Below are 21526 nucleotides of genomic sequence, written 5' to 3' on the forward strand. Positions count from 1 at the left end.
CCAAATTGAGTGACACCCACCAACATTTAACGTTGTCGTTTCTTCGAAATGGCACATCAGGACACATCAGAAATGTTGAAAAACGCGGTAATATTTGAATCGTGAAATTATTTTTATTGTACTGCATGTGATTTTACACATTTAAAACTAATTTTACGTCTACTTCGTATAGATATTAAAGAATTCAAAACACTTCATTTTCCTTCAGTTTAAACAATTCGAATTTACCGCTATAATTCATATATATATATACACACACACACATATAGTTCTGAAGCTATGTTCATAGCGTAACAACTTATGAAAAATGTCAGAGCAAAGAGAAATTTCCTCTTTGACCAGAGTTTCGCATCTATAAAAATGTTTGTTATGCCTTAGGTGTTTCCAATCGAGTAATCGATATATCACCGATATTAATTTCAATTAATGATTACCAGATATAATTGTTAATAAAATTAAAATAGTTTGGAGGGCAAACACGATAACACCTGTTTTAGCATAAGTTTCAAAATCATCTTTTGTTTCGACAGATTTTAGTAGGATATTTATGGTCATGAAACTACACCATAATAATTAAGCTCTTCTCACAAATAGGTACCTGAGGAATTTGAGATTTTCTTTCGCAAGAAGAAGTGAACACACTGATACTCTTAAAGTGCAAGTGTAAGGCAGTGTAAGCTGGTGTAAGCGAATACCAGCGAATACATAATAAGTGACATATGAACGATTAAAGACGTTTAATTCTGGAGTGCTTAACATATGTTCATTGTAATTTGATTTAATACTCTTTAATGCAATCACATTAAAGAAGAATTCTAAGACTTCGCATAGTACAACATGTAAAACAAATGCAATTTATAAAAAATTACGAACAAATACCTAAAACTGTTGCTAAGAATGAATTAGTATTATTTGGCACTGTACAATAGTATTTTCTTAATTTCTACATATAATTAATAATAACATGCTGCATTTAGTAGAAAAAGATTTCGCGTGTTGATAATACATACATACAGGATTGAAGTTTCACTTAATTCGAAATAATGGACAACTTATCTGATTCATTTAAAGGAGATGTAGATTCTTTCACATCAACAGATTCTTTGCAATTAATAACAGATGAATTTCGCATTAGACATTTATCAACACCTGACGTATCCAACACAGAATTGTCAAAACGTGTTGCATTATTGGAATTAGAAAATGAACGGCTTAGAGTAGATTTGGAAAATCTACGCATTGAACTAAATGCTAGAATTGCAGCAAATGAAGGCCTTAAAGGAAAAATTATAGAGTTATATGTAGAGATGCAATCGGTACTTCAAGAGAAGCAAAAAGTACAAAACACTTTAACTGACACATATAATCGTTTACAAGCGGCAGAAGTGTCTGCAAAGTGGTATCAATCCCAAGTGCATGGATTACAAGCAAGTAAAAAAACTTTGCAATTAGAGATAGACACTTATCAAGGAATATTGCAACAAAGACAACAAACTATAGTAAACATAAATGCAACGTATAAGCAATTGAACATGGATTATACCGAACTCCTTAAAAAATATCAAAAAGAAAAACAAGGTTTAGAGCATGAAGTACAGTGCTTAAAAACACAAAATCATTCGAACAATCAACTGCAAACTATTGCGCAAACCATAGATAACAATGCATTGGGTACTCCTCCAGATACATCTACAAAGTTAGAGTTGGCAGAGGATGAACTACGAGAAACAAAAGCAGAGCTGAAGACTCTAGAAAAACGCCTTTTAGGCAACGAAGTATCTAAAATGTTAATGGAGAATGCCTTGACCAAGCAACGTATATTAATTACAACAATGGAAGAAAATATACAGAAATGTGAAACTGAGAAAAATCAAACTGCCGACACATTGCGCAAAACTGAATTTGAAATTGAAAAATTGAAATCGGAAAATGAAACATTGCAGACTACTCTACTTTCTTCCAAACAGGAACAAAGCCAGATAGAAGATGCAATTTTCCAGTTAAGATTGCAATTGACAAAAATGATTGCACAATATAAGCTTCTAAAATCAAAAAATGTAGAAGCGGAAGAAAAATTGAATTCAATGCAAGATGTAATAAATGAAAATAAACGCTTAAAAACCTTATCGTATGAGGCCAACTCTGCGCTTATCAGGAAACTTCGACAAGAAAAACGTAAACTTAAAAATTTGGAGAACAAAGTATATGGTGCAGAAGTAAAAGGACGAATAGATGATATGGTAATGAATGTTATTTTACAACTGGTTAAAGTTTAAAATTAGTTATAATGATTGTATCATTATTATGTTTCAGCAAAATAAAACTGAAGTTTCCTTACGTGAATGTCTTAAGCAAATTTTAATAAGAAATAAGGTAGTGTTCATAATTCTGTATATATATATAATTTATAATTTAGTTTTAAGTGTTATATGATAATATGGACTATTTTATTTTCTAGGATTTAAAAGAGCAATTGAAGACACTGAGAAAAACTTCAGATGAAAGTATTGATGAGGGGTATGGTGATATTAGTATAGTTAGTTCCATTTCTGTAGACATTCCATCTCCAAGTTCCATTAATCCAGTATTATTAAATAAAGCTTCTAGTATTCTCTTGAAAAGTAAAGATTTTTGTAAACCAGTGCAAACAGAACTTGATCATTTACAACTAAAACTACACAAACTAAGAGAACAATGCATTGCATAATATTAAGTTATTAATTGCATAAAAAGTGATGATTTTAAAGGTATTATTTTGAATTGTATATTTAAATAGTAGAATAATATAAAATATATAACAAATGGTGATTGGACAAGAAAAATATATATATAGTTCAAAATATATATTAAAATAATTTAAATACATTATTTAAAATTATTTAATTAATAATAAGAGACTTGTTAAAAGGTATTTGAATTGTAAATATGTTATCTTACATCGAACCACTGAATGGCAAATATTTAAATAAAATAAATTAAAATTATTTGTAATTTAACTTTATTAAAATTAAGAAAGTTAATTACTTATAGCCTGTTACTTTTGACTTTAGCAATAAAAAGTATTGTACATATAACTCTGTAGATAATATAATGTATAGTAAAATATAATATTGATATAATAAATATAATATTAATATAATATAATTGCTGGATACACAAAGGTTTATTCAGGACTGGGTAGGCTTACATGGTGAGGATATAAAATTCGGTAGAGCAAGGACACAAGGATAACGGGTCGATTCTAACGCGTGTACGTTTACTTGAAAGTACATCTGAACTCTGAACCCTCGCAAGGTTTCGCGATTCTATTTAAAATCAGACGTCCGATGGTCTTGCCTCTTTCTCTCTCGGAATCGCAAAATGATCATGGCATCTGCAAGCCGGCAAATTATATGCAATCGTTGCTATCCGCGAACGGGAAAATCTACAATCCGGTTGTCACGCATGATGTATATATTGTTTTTACGCGCCGCGCTTCGCATCACTTCTCCGCGCGGTCGTCTATAATTTAATTCGAGAAGCTTCAAGGTGTTCTACGCGTGCTTCAATATACATATTTATTGCTAAAAAATAATTCATATATTTGTAACCATTTATTATTCAAAAATTATTGTAAAGTGGCATGAACCTAAATACAAAATATTATTGAATTACTGCATCATGTAAAAAACATGATCCCAATAAATATTTGTAAATGTATTTAGTTATAACCAAAACTTTTTTATATCTAATAACGTGCTGGAATCACTAATTGTAGACATTTTATATGAACATTTTTATCTTTAATTAACAATTTTGTAATAAAAATGTTATAATTATTAAAAGATATTTTTATTCAGACATAATAATAATAAGTATGGAAAAGTAGTAATATAAGGAGTTATAAAATAAGTATTGAATCACAAAGTATTCATTTAAAATAAACATTATTGTAAATATAAGTATTTGATTTAATAGACTGGATATGAAATCAGGAGATATTCAAAATAAGAGTCGAATGTACTTCAGGCTTGTAAGTTATTATATTAAAATTTTATCACATTTTACATTAATAATCTTAAAGAATATAAAGGATATTGTAATAATTAATTATTAAAATTTTATCCATAATAAATTTTACTTAAATATTTCAGAGTACGATCTCTTCAGTAATATCAGTATACTTTGAAATATTTAAAAAGAAACTAATTACATTTAAGTGAAATGATAACTAAAATGAAAAAGTTTGTAATTTTGAATATAACGAATGAATATAAATGTACACAATGAGTCTACTAAATCTTGTGTTATAATTTCCTTATTTCACTATTAAACAATATTACGGAAAAATGTCATATCGAATAGAAAAGCAATATTCAGTTTTTTTTTTGCTTTACAGATATACGCAATAAAATATAGTTTTTGATAAATATACACAAGAATTAATATAAAATCAAAACAGAAAGATAAAATTTGTTTTGTGTAAAAGTATTATCGAAATTTAAGAAAAAAGCTTATGTACATAGAATATGTGTATTCTTTAAATTATACTAATTATTGTGAATATTATTCTAGGAAAATATAATTATAAAAGCAATAACTGTATCATTATCTTTATAAAAAAATAAATTAATATGCAATAAATATAGATAGTAGTATATCACAATTATGAAATAAATATTTTCCAATAATGTTATCATATATATTGACGGTATCATTCCTTATAAAATTCTAATAATAATTTGTATTAATAAATAAATTCTTATTGAGAATATTTAAAATTAAGTAATATAAAAGTAATCTACTTTGTGTTTGTTTTTTCTGTGAAAATGAAAACTTTTTATTCTGTTGTATAAATATTTTCAATTCAATTTTCCTATAAGTCATAATAATTAAAATCATTTGAAATTGTAACATAACAGTTTTGTTCACATATAAAGATGTATGTTATTGCGAAACAAATTATTATCTAATTTTTCATTAAATAATGATTCAATTGTTTCATACTTTGTTGTTCTTTGAAAATTATCATAATTGTAAGGAAGCTTTTCTTAATTATTGCAAATATTCTTGTTTATGTGCTACAGAAACACTCACAAAAATTTTGTGTCTTAATTAGTTCAAAACTAAACTAAGAATTACGTAAATATTAAATGTATAGAAAGACTGTAAAAGCCATTAATATAATAAAATTGATTGAACGTATATGTTATATATATGTATAAATCAATATTGTTAATTAGAAAAACATTTAGATTAATTAAAATACTAATTGAATTTGAATTACGGATTAAACATTTTTTACAGAAGTAATGGTTGATTTATGCATTAAACCAAAGATTCTCAACTTTTGAAAGGTATATTTCATATGTTAAACTTGAGATATAATAGTATTACATATTTTTTTCTAAAGATTTACATTGCCTCCAAATATACGCGTTAAATTTCCCATTCCTTTAGAAGGAATAAGTAAATGTCTGTTTAAATACTGATCCATGTTTGCTCTGTTATACGTCACGACCTATAATATTGTCGAGAATTGATATATGTGATAGAACATAAATGAGTATTATAAATTGAAATCGCACGCGAAAATTATCATAAAATCTACATAATACAAATTATATGTTATTTTTTTCTGTTTCTACATTATTAAATTCTAAATCACTGGTATAAAATATGTTTAGTGTTAAATATTTGATTGTGAACTTTTTTTTCGTTTATAATTTGCTATAGTACTTACAGCTCTGTGTACACATCTATATTAAAAAAAAATGAATCAACTTTGTACGACTGCAGATCGTTTAAAAGAGCACCATGGCTTCAGTCTACACAAACAGTCCTTGGTAGTATCAACATGCCTCATTTTATACACCGTTACAACGGGAATGTTGCTGAACGATAATACCTATAATTTTATCACGTGAAAGTGATTTGAAATTGAACAGTTATTATATAATATATTCATAATTATACTACTAATGTTAAACATTTTTGTGTACACTTAATGAAATAGAAGACCAGATAGTAAAGTTTATCTCGAACCCATTGTCATGTGGGAGTTGATTCCGTCTGTCTAACTCTGTCAAACTGGCGGCGGTAATGACCTCGTCCACGACCTCTATTCCGATGACCATGATTATTGTGTCCATGGTAAGTATGATGTAATTGACGTGACTGATATTGAGCATGATTTTGTGCCTGATGTAACGACTGTCTTGATTGCGATAGCTGCTAAGAAAATTATGTGTATACTATATGAGCAAATTATTTTATTTTATTATGTTATTCTTTAAGTAGTAGAAATGTGCGAGAACCGGAAAATCGGATTCTCGAAAATTTCTAATATCATCGGGAACCCCGAACATTCTTGGGAAACTTGATATATTCGAGATCCTGAATATGCTTGGGAACCCTTAATATTATCGAGAATCTCGATAGATTCGTGAAACCCGAAATTTTCGAGAACCCGTCCCTATGCGATAATTTCGGGTTTCCGCACACCTCTAATTAAATAAGTGAAAGTATACAAACATACCATTTGATTAACAGGTTGTACGGTCTGATTTGAAAATGTATTTAAACTTGTCCCTGGTGGATTCAGTTCTTCAGTAGCTGCCCCAGATTCATCTTCCGTTCTTACCAGTAGTTTTACACCTTCAGCTTCCAAATCTATTATACCACCTCTTTGTTGTTGTCTCAAGAATAATGCTGCCATTTGCTTCTGTAACTCTTTCAGTTCTGCAGTAACCGAAAAATCCGTTGCAGCCTCAACATCGATTGGAAGTGGAGCTGACCAAAGACTCTCTACATCACAATTGATTGATTCTCGACACACGGGACATATAGCCTGCACAGATACATTATTGTCAGACAAAATTATTAACTAATTATTAACTTTATAGCATAAAATAGTACAATTACATATAAAACTTTGCAAAAAGAATAATAAGAATCACACAAAACGCTAAAATTAAATCCTAAAAACAGTGACTGTACCTGAAACTTATTTTTAGTATCTTGCTGCCATTGTGGTAATTTTTCTTGTTCTTCTCTATAATACCGTTCTGCAGCTGCTACATGAGCTGCTAAACAGTGTGAATGAAAATAATGGTAGCATTCTGTTTTTGTAAATTCATCTCTCTCTCGAAAACCATACAGGCATATGGCACATTGATCCGTAGGAAGATTACTTCTTGTAAGGTGCTCTCTTATTAACTGTTAAAATAATATAAAAAAATTATTATGAATTATTATAACAATCACAACATAAAATATAATGTTCTTTTAAGGAAATGATGTATAACACATTCCTGACATACCTCTATGAGTTCGAACATAACTGGCTGACCTATAAAGTCTTTACATTTTGCTTCTGCATCCGACTGCATAAGCTTCACTGTTTCTTCATCTAATCCTCTAGGGTTTTTAAGATTAATAGTAGGTGATACATCAGGGTATCCTTTAGGTAATTGAACAATTAATATTGCACAAACATATTGAGATTGGGAATCTTCACCAGTCGAAGGAAATAAAACAATTTCAATACATTCCGGCTCACCTCTGAAAAAGTATTTATTGTTACATCATTAATTGTTTAAATCCATAATATTAAAAATGATACGTATAATCTTTAATTATTAAAGATTATTGTTAGCAATAAGATTAATATTAACATAAACAGAATTTATTGACTACACATATTTTGAAAGTTATGTATATAAGTTTATGCAGTATTGCAAATAGTTGCAAATACTTTGCCAACATTATTTATCAATCGTTTTCATGATACTATTTCATAAGAGAATGCACTTGATATAAAATTAGCATTGTAAATCATAGAATAGTCAATTAAATAGAATAAAATAGCCAATTAGAATTGACTTCACTTGTCACATATGACTCAAATGGAAAAAAATTATTCTAATTACTATTCTATTGAGTAGATATACAAAAAGTTGATAGTCTTTTTATGAAGTATATTTGTCTAGCATAATTAAAGAAAAAAATAGTTTTAACAAAATGCACCCTCTTATCTAAAAAAAAACTTTGTACAAGGAAACTAATGTTAAAAGACATAGAAAATCAAACTTTTCGAATGACAAGCAAATTACTTAAATAACTAGGTTACATGCACGAGATTTTCCATGTAGGTACAAACTTACCTTTCGTTTACTTTTATGTTTAACTCGTCGTCGAGTAAAATTGCTTTTAATGCTTCAATTTCATCAGTTACTCTGTAAAAAAAGTTTTGTAAATATTAAGCTAAAGTGACTGTCTTTGAAAAACATTCATTGAAACCTTCTCGAGAATTACCTTTCATCTATTACCGTATCTGACATTGTTTCTGAAGCAAACAATACCGTGATATATTTCCTAAAAATTACTTCGAATTTGACAATGAAGATTTTTTCAGCCTTCAACAGTTACAAGATTTTCGATAAGCGTCAATATTGAAAGCCTTCTGCTACTATTACTGTTACCAACTGGCTCGAGTTGAAATTATCAGTAACATGTTATTGCATGTTATTAAACCTGTCACCGAGATAATTTCACTAAAACAAGTAATTTAGAATTGCATTTTTCGCTTACAAGCAATACTTTCTATTATATAACTTTTGTTTACTGATATTTCTTAGATTAAATTATATATATGTATATGTAAATATGTACATATATATTTACAATAGCGTTATGGTGTGAGCTCAGTTTAACTAGGTTTCCCTAGAAACCAAATGCATATACATAGCCGTCAAGCTATATTGTGTATATACGTATATGTATGCATGCAATAGTGTAGGAACAAATGTTACACGATGATGAAAGCTAAAAGCTCACGTTACTTGTACCGTTCGCGCGCCAGATGATGGCTAGCAAAGTATAAAGCTAGCGAAGTACATTCGTTCTAACTTTAGGACGATACTTCGACCAATAGCGATCCTCTACCATCGCATGCATTGTCGCTATTGGCCGAAAAATCGTCAGAGTTAGAACGATTTCACTTTGCGAGCCATCATCTGGCCCGCTCACAGCATCTATATACATATCTATGTAATTTTTAGGAGTTTGGTGCACCATAACAAAAACAAAATTAGCGAGTTTTTAGATGTTGTCTTTTCATTTCGATTGCAAAGTGAACTGGTACAGTTTTGACAACACAAGAAGATAATCCACCAATCAGACATTAGAGAAGGCTATATAGATTTGTACTATGTATATACATACCAGTTGTACATATGTATTTCGTAGTGTTATTACGCACTTAACCTTATTCAGCTAAATTATACGGTGTATGTAAGTACAATTGACACATTATTCTTTAACATGCCAGAAAATAAAGAAAAAGAAGAGGAAAAACCGGTCGTTGCAAAAAATGCTATTGATTTACAACGATTGAAACTTCAAAAACTAATGAAGAATCCTGTAAGTGTAATGAATTAAAATATATTTAGCTTTTTCGTAATTGCATTACTTTTTTGAAATGTGTAAACAATTTTCTATACAGTTGATAAACTGCTAAAAAGGTGATATGAATTTATATGGTTATATGGTTGTTGTTGCAATAGGAGAAGCCTGTTATACTACCGGAACGACCTAAAGCTAAAAGTACACCAACAGTACCAGAATTTGTACGCAATGTAATGGGAAGTAGTGCAGGAGCAGGTAGTGGAGAATTTCATGTGTATAGGCACTTACGACGTAAAGAATATGCCAGACAAAAATTTATTCAGGAAAAAGGTCGTAAGGTAATTTTAATAGGAATATCAACACATTATACAGAAGGTACTCGCTAGTTGCAAGGGAACAGTACTGAAATTTCACGCAAAATCCAAGGTTTTTGCAATGAACAAAATGTTCAATCAGTCGCGTAAGATTTCCCACGAACAACTCCCTCAGTATTATATAATATCATAAAGAAACAATTACGACGCAACTTACAACACTTCCATGAAATTACCATTTCCACTTGTAAGTTACAATCCCCACCTTGCGAGAACCTACTGTAATTATGTCTTTTTGTGGTTGTATACATCGTATAATTCTAAAGAGAATAAGAAATTTCACTGTTTATGGTATTATATTAGGAACTCTTGGATGCTGAGTATCATTTGAAATTGGAAGAGAATAGAAGGGCAGCTGAACAGATAACAGCTAAAAAGAGAGCAAAGAGACAGAAGAAAAAGCAGAAATGGAAGCAAAAGAAGAAACTAAGATTAACAAATGAAGAGCCAAATAAAAATAATGAAGACAGCAATTCAGGAGATGATAGTCCAGATCCAGAAGATGGAGATGATAATGAACCTGCAGTTGGATCTAACAAAAGAATTGAAAATGATACAGCTGCACAATGTGCAACAGAGATAAATAGTTGTAAAAATGTAGTTAAGGATAATGTAAGTAAAAATGAGTTGCCCTTACAAAATGACTCTAATACAGAAGATTCTAATTCTAAAATTATTCACACTGATGACGTACCAACCTCTGAATGTAAAATATCTGAAAATAATAGTGAGAATAACGTATATAATAATACAGATAGTACAAATCCTTAACATTGAGTGGAGTAAAAATTGAAAACATTTAGTACTAAGCATAACTTTAATGTTGTATTTACACTTAACTGTAGTTACTTCTAAAATAATTGGCAGTGTTATTTTTTATAGACATGATTGCAAAAAACTATTAAATTCGTTTATATATCTACGTGATTTGAAAATAAGTGACCTTATAATTATATCTTGATATAAACAAAGCTATATGAATTAATTCTATACAACATTTAATGGCGGTTCAAACAATTGCAATTGCAATACAGTTTTTTTCATTGTTGAGATGATTCGAATATGTTTTGAAATATAAAAATAAAATGTGAATACAAAAAAGTTATGACGATAAAAGTCTATGATGTTACATGCAACTCAAATGGTTCTCATTTAAATATCTTTGTAAAAAATTTACATACTTTCTACAGTAAAGTAATTTATATTCTATTCGAATATACAGAATCGCATTTATCCTGCTTTGATAGTTCGGTATCACAATGCTGGAAGAGTTGTATCTAAATTGTCATATCGTTTAGTTCTTTCAAAGAGACTTGCCAACGTGCGGGCAATCTGTCGATCTTCAAATGAAGGGGCACTTTTCATATATTTCTCAAATTGAGATTTTGCTTTTATTAAATCTCCAATTTTTTCAGGCACAATTGTTTCCTAAAACATAAATATGAAAAACAATAGCATTAATAAAAATGATATTTAATTTTCAATCGAAATTGTTAATAGTTATTCATAATAAATCATTGTACCTGAAACTGTTTCATGTAATTAGAAATATCATCCACATGATCACCAATCTCTGATGAAAGATTTTGTAAGTCGGACACATCGGTGCACGCAGCAACATGACTAAGGGTAAGGCACAACTACAATATAAATAAATCGTATTAATTAGTAGAAATCATATCATTACAGTATTCTTTCCGTAACTGTGAAAATTTTGGGTCTGTATACCTTGTCCAACGAGACGAGGCAATAAACGTAAATATATCCACTCGAGTGCGACAAAGTTGATGTCACACTTCTTAGATAGTTAGCAAAGGATGCACGCTGGTACTTCAGTGTCTCGTCTCGTTGGACGGACTATAGAGTCACAGTTATTTGTAGTACCTCTCTACTACATTCTTTCTAGTGTTCCGAACGTACAGAAGGATAGCAATTGAAAATAAGAGACTGAAGTTCAAGACGCGTAGCAAATTATTAAAGGACTCGTGCAAGCTCAGCCTTTAAAATTCAAAAATCAAAATTCCTTATTTTTGGTTTTTTGTCAATGAAACTATTATCATCGTATTCGCCTTGTTTTTCTGATAAAAATGACACCAAACACGATATAATTACGGTCAGTGAATATCCGCTGTAATTCCCTACAAGCCACGCGTTTTCCGTTCCCTAGAACTACCCACACCACCGTGGGGTATACCCCGTGAGGGGGCCAAGAAGTGTAACAGTAACATAACACGGTTGGGTATATAGGTTTCAGACCAGAAGACCACTACTAATCCAATAACAAAACTTCTTTATTTTTCATTATTTTTTATGGGATTTTCACAAACATATTCGTGGCATTTTTCTATTGAGAATGCTGTCCTCCTCTACGGCGACGGCTCTCGAGCTTCGCTGTCCGTTTCTATGTGTAACATTGTACCAGAGAAAGACATTTTCTCAGCCTTCTTGTCCCTATCAGACTGTATGTCCCTGGTTTTGGCCATACAGACGCGAAGGTTACTTACATTTCCAGCGTGCATTCTATATTTCAAATGCAACGTTTGGCGAGAACCACAGAATACATCTGAATGTCCCTTGCCAGAACAGCGCAAGGGAATTACAGCGAATATTCACTGTAACTACTTGTGCAACAAGAGATTAAAGTTTCAGACTTCATATTTACGGTAGAGGTACATGAATTCTTAACTTCATTCATTCGGATTGAAGCAGTAGAAAACAAAATCATGCACTATGCTCGGTTTTTATGAAATATACAAGTTATATTTTATTATTTCATACGACTAATATTACCGATTAATAAAATTTATAGTTAATATTTACCTATAGTTAACGATGTTATATATGTACAAAAATCTGTATTTTCTGGTTACTGCTTGCTCCCTAAAACCGACAATTTTAATGCCTGGATCTGTAATTCAGTGGATAGTGGCATCCGCGGGCCAAAATCTTCCAATGCTTTAAAAATTAAATTCAATCTACTTCTTTCTTGGGTAGTTAAAATTAAGCCATAGTCTTCCGGCGTTTGTTGGTAGTTTAAATTTTGTGTGTTGTCTTCATCTATATTTTCTGCATCATCCCTGTTTTGTTCCACCTTTTCATCACTGTTTTCATGCACCTCTTCGTCTATGTCCATATCCATGTGTTCATCATCGTCGACGAGTGTTTTTCCTTCCATTTGCATTTTCATGTACCGTTTTTTTTCAGTTTGATGATGATTATGTAAAAATTGCTCAATGTCGTGAACTTCTACGTTTTGTTCGAGAATAATACTCATCATACCCTGCATTTCTTGTATTTCTAACTGTTCTAGTTCTTCTTCCTTAATTGTTGGCATGGCAACTGAAATAATTTTTCCCCATGCATTTCTTATATTACTACAGGTCACCGTATTCCATGCTTCAGCTAATAATTCTAAACAATTATTGAGAGAATAATTTGTGTAAAATGAATCTATGCCATCGTGATACTGTAATGCTAGTCGCATCATTCGATGTCGAAAACTTCTTTTAGTTTTATCAATAATTCCTTGGTCCATAGGTTGAATTAAGGATGTTGTATTTGGTGGTAAATACTTAATTTCAAAATTATTATCCTCTGTATAATTTGGCGGCATTTTATATCCTGGACAATTGTCTAATAATAAAATTGTTTTTCCAGAAATTCCTTTTTCCATTTGAAACTGTCGTACGCTTGGTTTAAAATGATTGATGTACCAATCTACGAACAAATCTTGATCCATCCAAGTGCTTTTTTGAGATTTCAAAATTACTGGAAGATTCTCCATTGCATTCTTTAATGCCCTTGGTTTTTTATACTTGCTAATAATTAAAGGCATCAATTTATGTGTCCCCGTTGCATTCGTACACAAGCTTATCGTAATCCTTTCTCTCCTTTGTTTAAGTCCAGTCACTTTTTCATTTCCTCCGTTCGATGTTTTTGTTGGTAATGCTTTCCATAGCAGACCACTCTCGTCCATGTTGTAAATTGTTTCTACGTTTATTTCATTTTTTTCAATGAAGGTTTGAAAATTATCAACAAAAGTTTTAGCTGCATCTTCGTCAACAGTGGCTTCCTCGGTATAAATTCTTACTAAGCGAATATTGTGTCTGTTCTTAAATTTTGAGAGCCACCCATAACTTACTTTGAAGTCCGAGCAGGATGGCAGGCTCTCTTTTAATTCGGTTGCCTTTTTCAAAAGTAGAGCATCGGATACACGTTCCCCAAGTGTCTTTCTTTCTATAAACCAGCTATATAAACGCTGATCTACTTCCAAATATTGTGGGTCTCTTATACGTTGGCGGTTTTTCTGCCGTTTATCTTTGTTTTCAAACTCTCGAATTTTTGTAGCATTTTCTCGTATTCTTCGAATTGTCATATGGCAAACATGATATTTTGAGGCAACTGACGGCACTGGTAGCATTTCCAAATCCTTTAGAACATCCAGTCGCTGTTGCATAGTTAAATTGACATATGTGGTCGCCATATCAACTAATTTATCACTACTATTTACGCTATATTAATAGGGAATTAACACTTCTGTTCACACAAAATTAACACTAATGAAGCTGTAATGTGTACTAAAATCACAAAACAATGTTCACAGTTCAAAAATCACAAAAATAATGTTCACAGTTCAAAAGCCACAAAAATAATGCTTACAGTTCAAAAGTCACAGAAATAATGTTCACAGTTTGGGATAATGTTCGTGGTGGTATTACGCGAATCACTTGTATAAGTTACAAGTCACGTGTAACGTATAATAAACTCTAATAATTAAAACAATCTCGATGAAAATAATTGACCACGGATCAAACAAAAAGTAAAAACCCATAAACGTGTTAATGATATCGCTGTGCACGAGATTCAAAATGCTCCGTGGGACTATCGATGCTCATTAAACGGATCGACTCTCGGAGGAATTCTGACTGCGTTTTCGCGAACGCGCTAAAGACACTCCAAGGTGGGTGGGGAGAAAAAACCCTACGCGTTTCAAAGACGTGGAAGCGAAGTACGTTCCAAAACGCGCATAGGCTAGAAGAAATCTTTCCGCAGCACAGGGTTTACACTTCAAACAAATGAAAGTGTTCTGAGAAAGGACATCTTCCACACTAAAAGAATACGCCACAACAGTTGAAAATCACGCGAAAAAAAAAAAAAATAAACACTGAACTGCATTCTAGAGCGTCGGCATGGCAACGTACTGTACATTCCACAAACTTGGACAGGGATGAAATGCCAAGACGAGAACGCTCACCATTTTGTACCTGTCACAGTAATATCGAGACACTTTTAAAAAGACGATAACTATTTTAAGATTGAACCCAATGACTTTAATTTTTTCCAGATGCTTGGATTACTTTCCTAGCCGACGAGAAAAAAGAAAAATGTGTTGAAAAAACTGCAGTTGGTTAGAATTGTGGAGAAAATTTTAAAGGTTGCTTCTTACAACTTTTTTATCTGGATCTGTATTGAAAATTGAAAAACTGCGCTTGGTAAATACGCGCCAGTTATATTGTATATGTACAGTATTCCATCTGTAACTGCGGAAACTTCGAGACTGTCGAGTTAGAATTATCGAAAAGGTACTACATTCTTTGTAGTGTGCCGAACGTAAAGCAGGATAGCGAATGAAAAAGATGGAGGGACTAAGGTTCGATGCTTCGACTCTCTGCCTCTCTTTCTTTGCCGTTCGCTGTCCTCTTTCACGCCCGAAACTTTAATCGCTTATTACACAAGCAATCACGATCGTAATTCTACCGTGTTGGATGTCATTTTAATCAGAAAAGAAAAGAGATGAATACGACGGTAAAAGTTTCACAAAAAAAGTGAAAAATTAGAAAAGTTGTAATATTTTGCTTCGCTTGTATTCATGCGAGTCTCACCGATACTCGAGCCCTCGCTGGCTCGGTCGTCGAGTGTCAAGCGTGTTTCACTGTTTCCAAGGGGGATCCCCCCAGCAGTGTCGCCAGATTAAGCCTTGTCTCCCACTCTACCTAACCCCTTCCATTCAGGCCATTGGCCGTCGACGAGCATCCCCACGCTTCTGCCACAGCCCGGTCACGTGACTCGTTTTGTCTCTGTCGTACATGTGTCACAATTTCACCTGATTAATCCGGTAATGACAGAGGGAGGGTACAGTTTTGTTCTGATATATGCAGAGTCATGCCAGAACAAGACTTGTTTCCCCACTCTAATTACCCCTTCTACCGAGAGAGAGGGTAACTGTATTCCCCTCGATTTCTCTGGTCTGGCGAAACTGCCTCCCAGTGGTAGGAATAAAATGTTGACGGTGATGCTAGTCATCTTTTCAACAATTACGGACACAATACTGTATTACTTTTGTTAAATATAAAATGGGTGACCCGGAGGACAATATACACATCGTGCCAACTTTTCATTCGGGGTTCTTGAATGACTATCTTGATGATTATCCGAATACGTGTGTGACACATGTGATACGGACAAGTATCTCATCTCATTGCCAATGAGAGTAATGACAAGTAAAAGTATTCATAACGGAATATGCATCATGTATGTACAATTAAACTGAAAGAATATTCTGATTCTGATTAGAATTAGAAAAATATCTAAAATTGTTGGTGTTCATTAGTTCATTAATCAGGAAAAAGAGATGAATACGATGGTAAAAGTTTCATAAAATAAGATAAAAAATTAGAAAATTTTCCACCAGTTGTGGAGATAAAATTTTGACAGTTAGAAATCCCAAAATTTCATGAATAATAATAATTTCAATTACTTGTTGAAGAAGAGCATCACGATGCGGATACTCAATGTAGCTTGGTACATGTTGAGAGTTTTCAAGTGCTACAATAATGTTCTTCCACAGAGTTACAATGTATTTTCCATAAGAATCACAAGCGCATAATGCCCATGCTGCATTGGAGCGAACTTTAAAATTTGGACTGTAGCATATTAAATTACATAATGGAGGAAATACCAAGTCCTACTAAAACAACAAAACTGAATTATATCGTTACAATGAAAAATAATAATAACAAAAAATATGTTCATTCGATTAATTACATACCCGCCAAGAAGGTGGTAGTATATTGTCTGGATTGTTACTTAAAACTAATCCTAGAGCACGACAAGCATTCCAGCGTACCTACAACATTTATTAAACCAAAGTAAATTAAATTTTATTGTTCTTATAAGCTCTTATAAGTTATATTATTAAATTTATGGAAAACGATTTAAATTATAATATAAATTTCATTTACTTTCATATCATGTCCTGAAGTGGCACAATTTATAAGGGACTCCAATCCCGATAAAGTATCATTTAACATGTCTTTGTTAGAACATAAATGGAAAATAGTTCCAAGAGCTCGAACAGCATTGCATTTTACTTTATTACTATCTTTCGATGCCTTAATACTAACAAGATATAATTTCGGTAATAAAATTTCCAAAGGAAGAGGTTCTACTTCATCATTTCTGAAAAAAATGTTATACACATAAACATAAAGAACATGATAATTATTTAATATATAATTGTAATAGATGTACCAATAAAAGTATCAGTAAATATTAATATCATTTCAGTTTTGTAGTAGATACATGATGATATGAGAATGGGATTGGTACATCTAATATTTCCGTAATTCAGTATTATATAATATTTGCATGTAACTAACTTTTCTTTCGAAAGGCAATCACATAAATTAGCTAGTGCCCAGATCCCTTTAATGCGAACACCAAGATTATCATCGGCAGTTAAACAAATTATGTCGGCTAAATCCATTAAAAATCCAGTTTCTTCTTTTAATGGGGGCAACGTGACCAACATTCCTAATGCTCTCAATGCTGCAGCTCTTACCGCACTTTCTTCATCATGAACTGCACCGAACAGTACTGTGATAATTAGGATAGTTTTTTGCCTCTAGAATATTTTTATAGAAAAAGTACGTAGGTATTGTGTTTCACATAATTTCCATTTGCATGTAGCTACTCACTGGTTGTTGAGTAAGCACAATAGGACTAATGCTGCCTAAACAATCGCATGCTGCCTCTCTCAATATTGTTTGTGAATGTTGAAGAATTAATGTTATGGGTTCAAATATAATATTCCAGAATAATAAGGCATTATTGTTGCCCAAATCATTATTTAGAAAACATACAGCCATAATTTCTAAAGTACGGCAAGCATGTAGTATTACTTGTATTTCGCAATCCTGTATAACTGTCACTAAAGTTGTTGTAATTAATTCCACGTGGGAAAATACAAGACTTCCAGTACTGAATGCCATTCTGCCAAGAAGTTTCAAGGATTGAACCCGAACAGGAGTGCTCATCATCTATAATTAAATTTATAATATGTAACTTCCAAAATTCCATGTTTCTTATTCGTATGCAGGATGTTCACGCTATTACTTACCAGCATTTGTCTTGCAAATAATCAATATTAGGAAAATAATAAAAGAGAAAACAGTAACACTGTTTTTTACACGCAATGTAATGACGTTTCTAATTTTTTTTGTGTAATTTTTTCAATATGGCTTCCTTATGCACGAATGTGTATTTCGGCTTTATTAATTTTAAAAAATCGAAGATTCCCTTCATTTCCAAAAAATAATGTAAACACAAAAAAATTACACACGTCATTACATTGCATGCAAAAAACAGTATTACTTTTCTTCTTTCATTTTTTTCTAATATTTATTATTTGCTAGAAAAACATTAGTAAGTAATAGTGTAAACACCTTGAATATTTTTCGTAACTGTAAATATAGATGTACCTTATTAGAAACGTTCTTTAAACAAACATGAATCAAAAAGCATACGTTTGTTTCTTTTAATAGTTTGTTGTCATATTCAGCAGATATATTGTTTTTTAGATCTTCGATATCTACTTCTTCTTCCTCTTCTTCTCCTCCTGTATTGTCGCTAAGCGAAGCATTCAAATGCATTTGTTCTGATTCCATGTCTAACTCTGATTGTTTTGCAAGTATATTAAATATTTCAGGTGTCAGAGGATCACAGGAAACAACAGCTTCAAAAGTCGACAGTGCTGCTACACGAATTGTTGCATCTAAAATAATATAAAGAACTCAATGATTTTGTCATAATAATAGACAAACAATTAGAGGTGTACGAAAACCGAAAAATGTTTGGGTACCCAATGGTCGGGACGGGTCGGGTCGGGTCGGGAAGGTATCGGATCGAGACGAGGTGGGTTTTCGAAAATTTCGGGATTTTCAAATGTGCTTTTTGGGTTATCGCACACTTCTACAAACAATGCAATAATGTAAAAGTACCTTTGTGAAATATGTATGGCCTACAATTTCTTAACAATTTTGTAGCAAGTCCTGTTTTCAAACGTGCATATGGTGTACCTTGGATTAGTGCAGCAGCACATTTCAAAGCATGAGTTAAAACAGCAACATTTTTATCACTGCTTAAGACCAAGGCTAATGTGAAATGTAACTCTTTAATCATTAGACCTACTGTACCAAAGAAAGTTATAAAAGATGTATGGTGGGTATCCTCTGCATGGGTCAAAAAAGATTTAGCATCAATGAGTAATTCAGTGAGAGTGCTCAGCATACTATGCTTCACTTTCGATACAGATTCTTTCAAAATACATCTCGTTAGTACCCTTGCATCGCTTTGTGACCCAGTGGCAACAATCTGTGGCCAAAATCCAAATATTTCACGGCTTTGTGAATTTTGAACAAGTACTTGCAATAAGTGTACAGCTTCTAATCTAACTTTAGAGTCTGCATATATAGAATTATTACTTTCAGTGTCCGAAGTATCGGAATCGCTGGAATACATACTAATGCCTTTACATTCTGTCACAATATTATTTTTCAGTTCTGTGTTTGGTTTCTTGACAGGCTGTTTTTTAATCTTTGTCTTATGATTCTTCAGATTCTTGCACTTAGGAATAATATGAACTTGTTCAGGGAGATTCATAGCTGCAGGTCGTAGAAGCTGTGGTTTTACAAGTGCATATTCCTTGATACCATAAAATAAAAATACTTGTACTACTCCAAAAATTTCACCCATAAAGTCTATGGAATGTGGAAGCTGTTTGTTTGCTACTATAATATAAAGTATATGTAAACACAAACTCAAAACCTACAATTTAATGTAATTCAATGTAATAGACAATTATCAATCTTATTCAATTTTTTGATATTACAGATTTACTACTTACTTTGGCATAGAGGAGTTTATTATCATTTAATTGTAGAGAAGATGAAAGGATATTTAGCATAATATTCTTAATGCAAAATATAAATTCTTGATCAATGAAATTCCCATCAGATTTCTTCATTACAATTCCTTCTAAGCAACCAAGTGCATAATAACGAGTTTCAGACCATGGTAACTTTGATAAAGTTAAGTATTTCTTTAAGAATCTGTCATTTCCCAACAATAATTCTAAGTACTATAAAAGTAAATTACTTTACATGTGACATAAATGCAATTTTTAAAGTTAGCATGACAAAGAGTAATATATTATTTAATAAAAAAAGAATGATGCTTACATGATTAATATCTTTGAAATCTATATCGATTAAGAGGTACTTCAAAAGATTGACGACATCTTTGTGCGTAATAGGTGAAGCTGAGTCCAATGCATCTAAAATCCATTGTTTGACACTTTCGAATGTCTGATACTGAAGTTTTGCATTGTTTTGAATCAAATTGACTAAAAGTTTCGATGTACTTTGTATTAAATCTGTTTCCGTAGGTGTAGCAATTACACATAGCTGTTTAATCAACAATTGTAATATCTAAAACATTGAAATGCAGTGAAACAATTACATACTTGAAACAATTTATTTGAAAGGATACGAAGAGATGAATAACGATTGTCACAAATTGAATATTACAATAATGTACATTACACAATATTGCTGTGCATAAATGTTTAATATTGATACACTTAAAATGTATTTTAAATCAACTCACGTCGTTATTAAAACTAGTAACAAATCGATAATCGAGTTTATTAAGATCACAAAGATAATTGTTGACTAACTTTATTTCATTCTGTTTCTTTTTTGTCAACATAAGCAGTTTTTCTGTGATGAAATCGAATTTATCTGTAGAGTTTGGATAATCGGCGTGTGAGGTTGCCATTTTTTACGGAAATATTTTTCATAAGAAGTTACAGAGATAGCTTAACAGAAACTTGACAGTGTGATCAAGAAAATACATAAATACTCCAAGAATACATAATACAATACTATGAGAATTTACATAGTAGCCATAGCCACAGAGTATTATTCTATCTTGTTGCGTGACCACGCGAACATAGTTATGATAGTGCTACTGTACCATAAGTACAATTAATGGCGACAGGAGGTAAACTTGAATGTAGGATGTAATGTTTAGGCACAGATGGGCACAGACGAGCTATAGGATAGACTTAACATCCAATCACAGACGCTCGTCTGTGCCTGCATCACCTTTTTAGCCTGGACCAGAACCTGCATCATCTTACCTGCATCATTAGCAGTGGATTCCTAATAATGCCAGAGTGGATGCTACTTCTATGTTAAAAGAGGCTCTTCTATGTAGGCTCTGATCCAGCCTAAAAGATGATACAGCTTCTAATACAGGCTAAAAAGATGATGCAGTTTCTGTTCCAAGCTAAAAAGATGATGCAGAAAAGTGAGGGCACTAAAACCCCGAGCATGAGCACTCTCATTTCCTCTCTGGCCTAGTCACACTGATATATATATATATACATCAGTGCGTGGGACACGAAAATGCATTGGATGTTAGGT

The 21526-nt window shown here is 31.9% G+C and overlaps 4 protein-coding genes across 8 annotated transcripts; 2 read left to right on the top strand and 2 right to left on the bottom strand.

Moving 5' to 3' along the window:
• The first annotated feature begins 375 nt into the window (after nt 1-375).
• On the top strand, nt 376-3074 carry LOC143365906 (uncharacterized). The gene is made up of 3 exons (XM_076806499.1): nt 376-2240; nt 2314-2373; nt 2459-3074. The coding sequence occupies exons 1-3, from the start codon at nt 1044-1046 to the stop codon at nt 2705-2707; spliced, it is 1506 nt and encodes a 501-aa protein (XP_076662614.1). The 5' UTR covers nt 376-1043; the 3' UTR covers nt 2708-3074.
• A 2010-nt stretch (nt 3075-5084) lies between these two features.
• Nucleotides 5085-8604, bottom strand: LOC143365907 (E3 ubiquitin-protein ligase RNF25). Of its 4 annotated transcripts, none has more exons than XM_076806501.1 (7): nt 8296-8604; nt 8145-8216; nt 7302-7542; nt 6979-7197; nt 6518-6829; nt 6025-6213; nt 5085-5887 (listed from the first exon to the last, which is right to left on the bottom strand). In XM_076806501.1, the coding sequence occupies exons 1-6, from the start codon at nt 8319-8321 to the stop codon at nt 6031-6033; spliced, it is 1053 nt and encodes a 350-aa protein (XP_076662616.1). In that variant the 5' UTR covers nt 8322-8604; the 3' UTR covers nt 5085-5887; nt 6025-6030. The 4 variants fall into 4 exon arrangements, 3 of the variants coding, with proteins under 3 accessions (XP_076662616.1, XP_076662615.1, XP_076662617.1); XR_013084617.1 differs by having other exon boundaries at nt 5086-5500; nt 5723-6213; XM_076806500.1 differs by having other exon boundaries at nt 5086-6213.
• A 434-nt stretch (nt 8605-9038) lies between these two features.
• LOC143365910 (uncharacterized) lies at nt 9039-10789 on the top strand. The gene is made up of 3 exons (XM_076806505.1): nt 9039-9402; nt 9546-9725; nt 10065-10789. The coding sequence occupies exons 1-3, from the start codon at nt 9304-9306 to the stop codon at nt 10530-10532; spliced, it is 747 nt and encodes a 248-aa protein (XP_076662620.1). The 5' UTR covers nt 9039-9303; the 3' UTR covers nt 10533-10789.
• Nucleotides 10728-21028, bottom strand: LOC143365908 (HEAT repeat-containing protein 6). Of its 2 annotated transcripts, XM_076806503.1 has the most exons (12): nt 20706-21028; nt 20279-20527; nt 19945-20178; nt 19040-19865; nt 18521-18813; nt 17738-18079; nt 17420-17664; nt 17003-17219; nt 16810-16887; nt 16519-16725; nt 11285-11401; nt 10728-11189 (listed from the first exon to the last, which is right to left on the bottom strand). In XM_076806503.1, exons 1-12 carry the CDS (start codon nt 20874-20876, stop codon nt 11016-11018), a joined length of 3153 nt encoding a protein of 1050 aa, XP_076662618.1. In that variant the 5' UTR covers nt 20877-21028; the 3' UTR covers nt 10728-11015. The 2 variants fall into 2 exon arrangements, with proteins under 2 accessions (XP_076662618.1, XP_076662619.1); XM_076806504.1 differs by lacking the exons at nt 10728-11189; nt 11285-11401 and having other exon boundaries at nt 16612-16728.
• Between the last annotated feature and the right edge of the window lie 498 nt (nt 21029-21526).

Source organism: Halictus rubicundus, chromosome 2, assembly GCF_050948215.1.
Source record: "Halictus rubicundus isolate RS-2024b chromosome 2, iyHalRubi1_principal, whole genome shotgun sequence".
NCBI classification, from domain to species: domain Eukaryota; kingdom Metazoa; phylum Arthropoda; class Insecta; order Hymenoptera; family Halictidae; genus Halictus; species Halictus rubicundus.